The sequence below is a fragment of the Odontomachus brunneus genome, unplaced genomic scaffold (genome assembly GCF_010583005.1).
Source record: "Odontomachus brunneus isolate Ranch 3 - 2012 unplaced genomic scaffold, Obru_v1 Obru_scaffold_343, whole genome shotgun sequence".
Lineage (NCBI taxonomy): Eukaryota > Metazoa > Arthropoda > Insecta > Hymenoptera > Formicidae > Odontomachus > Odontomachus brunneus.
Window position 1 is genome coordinate 117048 of NW_022639793.1, and position 11781 is coordinate 128828.

Sequence of the window (11781 nt, forward strand, 5' to 3'; positions counted from 1 at the left end):
TTCCGTCCGATTACTATTTATTTACATCGATGGGATACGCACTTGCTAAGCAGCGCTTCACTTCTTACGAAAATGTACGAAAATGACTCGATGACTGGTTTACCTCAAAAGAGCAACAGTTTTTTTGGCGTGCATCCACAAATTGTCAGACAAGTGAGAAAAATGTATAGCTAGCGATGGGTAATACTTCGAATAAAATATTTTTTATCATTTTCATACAATAAACGTGTATTTTCTATACAAAAATTTCGGTTTCATATTTACATACCTGGTATGCATACAATATACGTATCCCAGTTAGTCAAAGAATCAGAAAAACGTTGAGAAAACGTCCAAAAAGCATCATTCAGATTAAAAATCGTCTTTTATACGTCTATATAACATCTAAACGACGTTTTTCAGATTCTTTCAATAGAACACTATACGTATGCTAGATAGCACACAATATTTATGATAAAGATTCATAAAGATTAATGTCGAATTATTTTTTAAACATAATATAAATTTTATAAATATTTTAGGTACACATAAAAGAAAAAAATATCAAAATCTTTATTTAAAATATTATTAAAATATAGACTAAATATTTTGTATAATATTTATAATAAACAAAAAATAAGCATTTGTAGTAATATTTTGTAATTATATATGAATATTATATATGAAAAAAGTAAACATAATTATTTATAACTATTAAATTAATGAAAGAATAAGAAAATCGGAATTTAAATTGGTAAGATATACTCTGAAAGTGCTTTAAATTAAAGAAATATATTTTGTTAAATATAATTTCTTAACTTAAAAAAAATATTTGTTACATTTTAGGAAATATGTAATAAATATAATATAAATTAATATTTTTTATTTATAAGATGCTATAAATTTATGAATTTCTAGATAAAAAAGATTTCTTTGACTTTTTTAAAATATCTATATAAAAGAATAAGCAAATAATTTCTTTACAAGAAGAAAATTAGTTTTTTTAAATGTAAAAACTGCGTTTAAATAAATATTTGCTTGTTTTAAGAGTAAATGAAATATAAATAAATTTAAAAGTAATGAAATATAAGTAAATCATTTTATAAATCTAAATAAATTATTTTCTGATATTAAAATCTTTCTCGTGTTTCAAATTAAAGTTTTTATTATCAGAAAACAATTTATTTAAATTTATAAAGTAATTTTTTTGTATTTTACTTACTTTTAAAACAAGTAAATATTTTTTAATTATACTTTTTATGTACTTTTCAAACATACTTTTTAAAAAGATCTGTTCTTTTCTTTTTAATAATTGTTTTTATACAGGAATATACTATATTATTTGTATAATGTCATGTATAATTTCATGTATAACGTACATAAATATATGTATGCAATATAAAACTGTCTCTCGGTGAAAGTGACAGTGGCGCAGTGGGTAAGGTGAACGACTCAAGAAGCAGAGGTCTCAGGTTCGAATCCCAGCATGGTAAGCAAATTTTAAATTACAATTTAAATTGAATTATGTAGTATGTAAAACAATAAAGTGGAAAATTTTGTGACGATGCACACCTACATCGTCACTAATACCGGTCCGACCGACCACCAGTCGGGCCGTGCACCGGCGCGTTACGCCACCTTAAACGCCGCAAGGCCTAGCATAAACGCAAGTCCGCGTAAACAAAACAGGCGCACGACATACGACCGCGCGACATCGATTACGCGAAATAATTTATCGAGAGCGCGCGAACACGTGTACAGCGAGCTAAGGCAAAGCGGCGTCGAATATATAATCCGCGGCTCCGAATTAATCGAGACCAGACCGATCTGGACCATCAACCGAACTCGATACTATACAGCGGAGAGCAAGACCGACTCGTTTCTGTCACTTGAATCTACCTAGTGTCACATCCTCACGAGCAAGGACCGAAGCCAGTACGTTAGCTGCGCTCTGTCGAGCTTTGTTCTCGATCCTTGTTCCTAGCCTCTTGACGAGCGAGACCGAGAGTGAATACGTCGGTACTTTGGCCACTCGCTCCCGATCTCGCCACCTGCGAAGCAGGCGTGCAAGCGAGCGCGTCTCCACCGCGAACACGAAAACAGCGTGCCGTGCTGTGACACGGACTCGATACCGCCGACACCGCGCGACCCCGCGACCAACCACGCGAGCCGCGCACGAATCACGACCGCTGAACCGCGACACACGACCGCCTGCTGAATCGAGGCGAGACTAACCTTCGCGCTATACGCTCCGTCTATCGTCTTAACTATCGCGGCACACTGAAACCGCAACCCGGTAACTGGCGCCGTCTCCCAGGATATCTCCGCACTCGAACGCGACTACTCTGTACAAAGGAATAATAAACGTTTTTGTTATTTTTATTTATTACAACACGCGTCTTGTGTCAGCTATTTAACGAACCCGGACTCCGGCGAACACTTAATCCATCGGCACACACAGCAACCGACCTGCGAAGTTCGGCTGTTACAATTTAAAAAAAGTTCAAGAAAAGAGAAAAATATTTATATTTTTATAAATATTTTTATAATATTTATAAATGTTCACGTAAACGTTTAATAAATATTTAAAAAACGTTTATTAAATATTTTAAAGATGTTTTGTCCAAAACATTAAAAAAAACATTTTTTTATTAAAAAAAGTAAACTTAACTCATTGTTTTTAACGTTTTTAAAAATATTTTGTAAATGTTTTTTAAATATTTTAAAAAATGTTTTTTCAATATTATTTTGCTAGTTGGAACCGAGGTTTGGAGTGCAAACTACAACGAAACCTTCTAAAGTAATACTACGGTCTTAAAATCCATATTGCAGATAGATACTTTCGTGTCAAGTGCGAAGAAGAATATTCTGAGTTAAAGAAAATATCAGCAAGGGTATCGCAAGGTGGCGTATTAGGACCAGTTTTATTTCTGCTATATACAAACGATATATCGAACCTGAAAGAAGTCACAAAATTCGCTGACGATATAGCGATCCTAGTGACTGGAGATTGCATAAAGGAATTAACCAGCAAATTACAAAGAGCTGCTAATATAGTAATTGGACAAAAAGATGACGAATTAAACTAAATGAGACGAAATCGGCTCATATAAATTTTACAAATCACAAAGTCAACAGGATACCGATTGAAATTAACTCGCAGAAAATACCTTATACGAATACTGTCAAATATCTTGACGTGACGCTTGATGTAGAACTTAAATGGAAAGAGTATGTTAAGAAAAAAATAAAAGAATTGAACATCAAATATAGAAACATGTACTCATTGTTGGGAAGGAATTCTGAGCTGAGCATTCGCAATAAACTGCTATTGTATCGACAAGTTTTGAAGCCTGTATGAACGTACAGTATCCAACTTTGGGGGTTGCGCTAAGAAGACGAATATGGACGGTATCCAAAGATTCCAAAATAAAGTTCTGCGGAATATTGTAGATGGTATATCAGAAATGACAATTTACACAGGAATTTAAGGATGGAATACATCAGCGAGGACCGCCTGCCGCGCCACACGTTCTGATTAGTTCATCTATTTTATTTAGTAACTCGAAATTTTACATGGTTGTTTAAAAAAAGACACCGATTCCATTACTCGTCACGACTTATTCTAGCTATATATTAGTTCTGGTACGATACGAGTCAGACATCCTATATACGCAACCCAACCTTTGCGTTTTTCCATATTCGGTAGAAAACAATGTAAAAATAAAAATGCAGTACAGTTTGCAATATTTTTTGTACATAATATACGAATATGGTTTACTATATTTTAATAGATCGGTTAGGTTAGGATTAGTTTTTTTTTTTTTACGGGAGTACCGCACCATCACCCTCCAGGCGGCGTGCGTGTTAGCGGGGTCACTACCATGGGACCTTGTCGTCGTAGTCTACGCGTCGGTGTATCAGCGGCGCGTGGAGCTCCGGGGACGCGGTCTCAGCGGCCCCATCATGCAGAAGACGGTCGAGGGGAAGAGGCACCAGTCTCGACAGCTTCTCTACGCAAAGTGGAAGGAGAGGTTGGCCCATATAAAGGCCGACCTCAGAACTATCGGGGCCGTTTGATCCGTACTGAGAGAGTGAGTCAAGCAGCGGCGAGACGGACTCTCCTTCTGGATCGTGTAAATGTTCTCCGGACACGGTTCCTTTGGAAAGTACCTGTGCAGAATAACGGCCCGGAAAGCGACGATGAGATGTCATGAGTGCGGCCACGCGAAGGACATGAAGCAGCACATTCTGGAGGATTGTCCAGAAGTGGGCGGAACAGCGCCGTGTCCTCTGAGAAGAAATAGGGGAGGACTTCTCGTGAAAAACATGGTCGGCAACGAGGATACGTGGAACGCGATGGCCTCCTTTTGCAAAACATGTATGTACATTAATGTAGCAAAAGGAGGCCGTAGAGCGGGGTCGGAAAAAAGATCCTCTCGCCGACCCCACTCATCGAGCGAAAGGAAGGAGGAGAGTCAAGAGGTGCGAGTATCTGCCTACAGTAATAGGCCCTCCACCTCTTGCTAACACAGCCCGGGAGAAAGGCGGCACAGTGGCGTGGCCCCACCGTGAACAAAATCGGCAAAAGGGGAACAAACAAAAGTCCTCCCAGGGATGGAGCCTCCAATAACAAGATCTCGACGCACAGTGGAGCACTGATAGTATGTATAAAGCGATCCCGGGTTCTCCCTCGAGAGCTACGGATATGCGTAATGCATTTCTCATGCGTCACCAAAAAGAAAGGATTATTTTTTTGGAGAGGGAGTGTGGCGAGAGAGGCGGAACCCCTCCCCCGTGCATATACGTGTATTGTTTGCTATATTGTACGTAAAAATGTACTTTTTAAATTTATTAAATGTACACTGTGCCGCAAAATTACGTTCTATTCATGAAACTTCTTTTGTTAGTAATTTTTTAATAGATAATAAGCGACGGCTAAAACTTGATTGTTACTCAGGAGGATGCCCTTGATAATATATATCATCATCAAAATTATTGGAGAGTAGTGTTCTATTCTAAACATTTTTACCAATGTTTTTTATTTAAAACTATTTACACTTATGTGCATATACATACACATAAGTACGCAGAAATGTTTTTCGATAGGCACAATAATTAAGTACTTACTGGATAGGTAGCTTGTCCTATAAAGTTACTGTCACCAAACATATCTTCATCTTGGACTAAAAATCTTATAAGGGCAAAATATGGATTAAATATCTCAAATTCGCATGTTTCATTCCATATTGGATTAAATCCATTGTCCGCTGTAAGAATTATAATATTTGATGATAATACTTGATAAAATTGATTTAAATTTTAATAATACTTGATAAAATTTAAATTTTAAATAGAAGCACTTACATATAGTTTTTGTTGTCAATTTTATTCCCGAGTCAAAATCTGAACCTATAATTTCTACTTCAATAAATGGATTGGCAATACCTCTTCCTGATCTCATTAAATGTCTAGCTCCAATAATTTTCAAATTAATTTTAAATGAATTAACTTCGTATAATGAACTTTTATCATACGGATTAAAGTCATGTTTAAACATAAATTCTGGTTTCAATAAATAACCGCAATTGCCATTTTCTTTAAATTTAGCCTGATTTAATTGCATCCATTTATCTCCAGTTTGATAATTCAAAGCTACCATTTGAGAACCAGAATTCCATATTGGTACAGGATTATAATTAGATGAATCAATACGCTGTCCCTTTGGATAAACTCTGCTGAATTGAATCTATAAAGAATAATTTTATTAATCATATACATATATTCTTATATTAAACTTATATATTATTTATTTGTATACATACCTGATGATATTTTATGAAAAATTTGTTTTCTTGTTGACACATTAATTTTTCAGCCTTTGTTTCAGGAAAACTACTCATCTCGTTAAATGTAAATCCCTTAGTCCTTATCCTTTCTATGTTAAATGCAACTGATCTACAATAGACTATAAGATTAGACATTTCCTTGGCTATTCTCCATGCTCTTTCCATTTCTTTGTGCTGACTTTCCTGCAGAAAATGTTCATGATGCATATCACACATTTATTCTATATAATATCATAATTTTATGCAAAATATTTACCCTAACACTTGCATTTTGCGCAGTCTCTTTGATACTGGACATCCATTCCAATGCAGTATCTTTTGAAGGTGTTGCAACTTCAAATATTGAACACATACTTGGATTTTGTATTCTTAAAATCCATTCCAAACCTGGTCTTTCTTGACAAACCGTTAATTCTACTACAGCACCCATTATATCTAATGATCCTTTCTGCAAACTACCGAGCATCATAGAATCTGCAGACTACAAAATATAAAATATTCATTTATTAGATGTAATATACAGAGTGATTCATTTTAAGTGATATATTGGATTTTCTCAGAAACTAAGCATTTTCTGAACAAAAATATTTCAAGTAGAAGTTATTTGATTTACAGACGAATATATTATGACGAATATAAATTATGACTTTACTTTGATTTTGAGTTGTTTCACTAAGATCGCGTCAAGGTCATATCATTGTCTTGAATTTTTGTTTTGAGTTTTTTAAATGCATTATTTTTTATAAATCAATTACACTCGTCATCCTATGTCTAAATAGTACTGAGAATACTGAAAAATACTGAGATAAAATCATTGTAAATAGTAAATAAGAATATTGTAAATACTTCATAAAATATTGTACATTCCAGTACTTTTTAACATAAAATATAAAATCTCATGAAATATTTACTGTTTGCTGATCTAACCTTGATCTTTTTATACATCAAGTAATTGATAACACAATGTTTGCACATAGATGCATTAAAACATCTGCAAAATATAATAGAACTTATTTTTATATTTCTACTTTTCTTTTTTCCATTAATCCATTTCTCTCATTATAAAAAATCAATATATTGCTTAAAATATATTACAGGGTGTCTCACATCTCCATGACGACCCTTGGTGAGAATGTAGAACGGATTAAAGTGAGTAAGAAAGTCCTGTGCTGTTTTGCGATATTCGCAATAGTTTTTGAGAAATTAATTATTTTATCTCAACAAATCAGTGTACAGAAAGCGGCAGCGGAAAGAAAGATGCCTTTGGCCGACGTGCGACCGTGACACTCGCGAATCGCGTATTGCCGCGTCCCTCCGCTTATAGCTACGAAACATAGCGAGGCGTGATACACTGACACATGTGCATGATATATCCGTGTGCCGAATCGACGTCGAAACGAAGCGTGTCGCCGCTTCGGCTGCATACATGTATGTAGAGGTGACACATCGAGCAGCGTGTAACACAAAATCGTATGCCCAAAGATAATTACCTTTCGTTTTCTCGACGTGGTGGTAGAAAAATGACAGCGCGCGATTACATTTAGAAGATTATTTTATAAGACAGCTTACATTAAAACCGTAATGTGTTCCTGTGATAAAATAGAAAGAAAGAAAGCGATAGAAACTGAAAAAATTTGCAAAGAATCTAACTATTCTCTATCGTAATTGTTTCTCTATCGTAATTATTTCTTTATCGTATTCTTTGCATGTATCAAATCCATAAGAAATGAAATCGTTTTCTATCGTGCTCTGTTAGGAGAGTATTAAATCATTATAGATAGGATTTTTAGAGACTTGTCTTATCGTTTTGTTGGAATTTATCATGAAAAAAGTATTGGAAATCTATCATAATTAATGGTGCGAGAAACTCAAAGTTCTTTATCATATAAATGAACAGGGTTGGGAAGTAACGCGTTACTTGTAACGACGTTACTATTTAGTTACTTTTTTTTGGTAACGATTTGGTAACGCCGTTACTTTTTTGTATCAGTAACGAAAAAGTAACGGCGTTACATTTTCTTTAGTAACGAGTAACGAAATTCATCGTTACTTATATCGTTATTTTTTACTATGATGGCTTCTGTACACAGAACGCGGCAACGCTTGCCACGTGATGAAAGTTTGCACATGATAAACAATTAATGTGCTGCTTTCCGTAAAGCCCATTCTACAATAAGCAATAAATCTTAAGTCATAATAAAATTGACCATAAATTGATCATAGTCGATTATTAGAAGAATAATCCACTGTAATTGGTCAATTTTATTGCGACTTAAAATTTATTGCTTATTGTAGAAAGCCTCTAAAGCGTGATCTACAATGAGAACTTAAGCCATAAAATTTAAACTTTAATTTCTAAGCCGTAAGAAATTATTTTTCTTATAATTGACTGTGGTTTTTCTTATAATTGGTCAACTTCTTACGGCTTAGGATTTAAAACTTAAATTTTATGGCTTAAGTTCTCATTGTAGACCACACTTAAGGGCCCCCGAATTGACATAACAGTAAATTGACGTAACGTAAGACGTACAGTAAGAACTGACCAATCACTTTGAGTATCGTCGAACCGTAAGATCGCCATTTTTGTGAATACTCGATTATAATTGGTCCATTTTTACGGTACGTCTTACGTTACTGTTATGTCAATTTGTGTGCGGCGCCCCTAAAGCCCATTCTACATTAGTCGCAATCGCAAGATCGCAAGGAAATTGTACCAATCATAATTGATTATTCTTCGATCGCAAGAAGAAAAATCGACTATGATTAGTCAATTTCTTTGCGACCTTGCGACTTGCGACTAATGTAGAATGGGCTTTATGTCGTTATGCAATAATGGGGTGCTTCCCGCTTAAATATCTTATATTTTGTCTTTACATATGTATAATTTATGTACTGTCTCTTCTACTATTCGTTTTATATGTCGATTTTAACTTTTTTTTTTTAGAAAAGTAACGGAAAGTAACGATTTTTTTATTATTACTTTTCAAATAATGGTAACGCGTTACTTTTTAGAATCAGTAACGAGTAACGGTAACGAGTTACTTTTTACCGCAAGTAACGGTAACGGTAACGCATTACTTTTAAAAAAATAACGTTCCCAACCCTGTAAAGGAAACCTATCGTTCTCGATTGTGTACGAACGATATTTGACTTGTACACGCACCGGCGTTAATGCCGTCCGTATATCCGTATGACTCGCACGCGATGACGCGTCACTCACACACTGCTGCTTGTGGACGAGCCACGGAGTGGCGGAGGCGGCTAGCGGCATGCGATCGTCGGACGCTTGGAGAGAGAATAGTGGTGGGAGTGCGGCGATCTTCCATCCTCTATCGCAGACGTAAGAGCGAGAGAGATAGCATTATAAGATGTCGTGGACAGAAATGTCCTAAAATACGTGTGACACACACTAAGAAAACGCTTGACTTACACTGTCTTGTCTATACGTAAGCAATACGCGGTGTCCCGACGACTGTTTCGCTCGCTCGAACGTTCATGCATTTTTTCTTGTTAGCAAGGAAATTACTGTAATATAAAAGAAGATCTTGGGGAAGGGAAGGGTTTTCAGGAGGCTTTGACAAATGTTTCTTAATAGCTGCTCTTGAAAAAAAAAAATATTAGATTTATTTCAATATAGAATATTGAATCAATATACTATAGAATACTGCAACAATACAGCGCTTGTATAGGTGTCGGAGTAGAATATTTTTAATTTTATTGTTGTATAAACATGCGAGATATAATTATTTCATATTTTATGCGTTCAAGTTCCATCGTTATAAAATTTAGTGGCCCTAAAAAGGGCCGATTTTTGCGTCTGTTTTAAATAATTATTGTTCCTTATTACTATGGATACAGAAATGCGGCCCGTTTCTATTTTCATCGTCCGCTTTTTTTCGTTTGTTGTTCGCGGGCGGAAAGCATGTTTATACGAGTATATTGCATCACATTGGTCGCATGTTACGTTGAAAATATATATCGCCGCACGTGTCCACTTGAAAAACAACGAACGAAAAAAACAACTTTTTTTTCGTCCGTTTTTTCATGTTTTAAGAAACGTGTGCACGCACAAGCAAACTCGCGCGTCAATATATATATATATATATATATATATATATATATATATATATATATATATATATATATATATATATATATATATATATATATATATATATATATATATATATATATATATATATATATATATATATATATATATATATATATATATATATATATATATATATATATATATATATATATATATATATATATATATATATATATATATATATATATATATATATACATATACAGGGTGACCCATTTTAATCTATAATTCCGAATATCTCCTAAACTACCCGTTCTACGGGAAAATAGTTGTGACAAAAAATGTTCAGGACAGAAGGTCCTGATAGATTCACAAACCTGTGCTAATGACCTTGAGCTTGAGATGACCTTTCAAGGTTATTTGAAGGTCAAGGTCTTTTTTTCAATGGGAACCCCTATTTTTGACCCCGGATTTGGAAAGAACAGGAAATTTTACGTTCAATATGATATTTTGAAAATTTTTTATATGATCTTTAAAGGTCAAATAAAGGTCAAATGTCTAAAAATGGCTGTAGAGTTGTTTTTCTGAGTGATTATGATTTTTTTAGGATTGACAAGCGTTGGATGAACTTTAAAAAGTAAGTGTGATACGCTATGACCTTCTTGACATTTAAGTTAACTGTGAAGGTCATTTGAAGGTCGAGGTAATTATTTGAAATAGGAATTCCTATTTCTGACGTTGGATTTGAAAAAGCAAGAAATTAACGTGAATAAAGACACGTCTTCGCGATTTTCATCGCTTGTGTGAAATCCACCACACAAGGTGAAAATCGCTTTCTTGCACGCTTGTTGGAGTGAGATATTCTTCTTACTTTTGGCGTTACTCAGAAACAACGACGTGGACGTAGTAAGTACTGTTTCCTTTGGGGTGCTTGATTCCCGTGAGTCCCCTTGCCTCTCACGTTTGGGGTGCTTGATTCCCGTGAGTCCCCTTGCCTCTCACGTTTGGGATGCTTGATTCCCGTGAGTTCCTTTACCTCTCAATATTACCTTGGTTATGCTACTAATTAACCACGAAGTAACTGTTCGAAGTTGCCTCCGTTGGCTTGAAGACGCTTACATTTATGTCTTCAAGCCAACGGAGGCAACTTCGAACAGTTACTTCATGGTTGATTAGTAGCATAACCAAGGTAATAGTGAGAGGCAAGGGGACTCACGGGAATCAAGCACCCCAAAGGAAACAGTACTTACGTCCACGTCGTTGTTTCTGGGTAACGCCAAAAGTAAGAAGAATATCTCACTCCAATGAGCGTGCAAGAAAGCGATTTTCACCTTGTGTGGTGGATTTCACACGAGCGATGAAAATCGCGAAGACGTGTCTTTACTCACGTTAATTTCCTGCTTTTTCAAATCCAACGTCAAAAATAGGAATTCCTATTTCAAATAATCACCTCGACCTTCAAATGACCTTCATAGTTAACTTAAAGATCAAGAAGGTCATAGCATATCACACTTACTTTTTAAAGTTCCACCAACGCTTGTCAATCCTAAAAAACCATAATCACTCAGAAAAACAGCTCTACAGCCATTTTTAGACATTTGACCTTTATTTGACCTTTGAAGATCATATAAAAAATTTTCAAAATATTTTGAACGTAAAATTTCCTGTTCTTTTCAAATCCGGGGTCAAAAATAGGGGTTCCCATTGAAAAAAAAGACCTTGACCTTCAAATAACCTTGAGAGGTCATCTCAAGGTCAAGGTCATTAGCACAGGTTTGTGAACCCTTCTGTCCTGAACATTTTTGTCGCAACTATTTTTCCGTAGAACGGTTAGTTTAGGAGATATTCGGAATTATAGATTAAAATGGGTCACCCTGTATATATATACAGGGTGTTCAA

The 11781-nt window shown here is 35.1% G+C and overlaps 1 protein-coding gene across 1 annotated transcript; it reads right to left on the reverse strand.

Annotated features, from left to right (window-relative positions):
- Positions 1–2609: 2609 nt before the first annotated feature.
- LOC116853517 (1-phosphatidylinositol 4,5-bisphosphate phosphodiesterase gamma-1-like) lies at positions 2610–6685 on the reverse strand. Its single transcript, XM_032834645.1, has 4 exons — positions 6085–6685; positions 5805–6011; positions 5347–5728; positions 2610–5249 (listed from the first exon to the last, which is right to left on the reverse strand). The coding sequence occupies exons 1-4, from the start codon at positions 6295–6297 to the stop codon at positions 5098–5100; spliced, it is 954 nt and encodes a 317-aa protein (XP_032690536.1). The 5' UTR covers positions 6298–6685; the 3' UTR covers positions 2610–5097.
- Positions 6686–11781: the final 5096 nt, after the last annotated feature.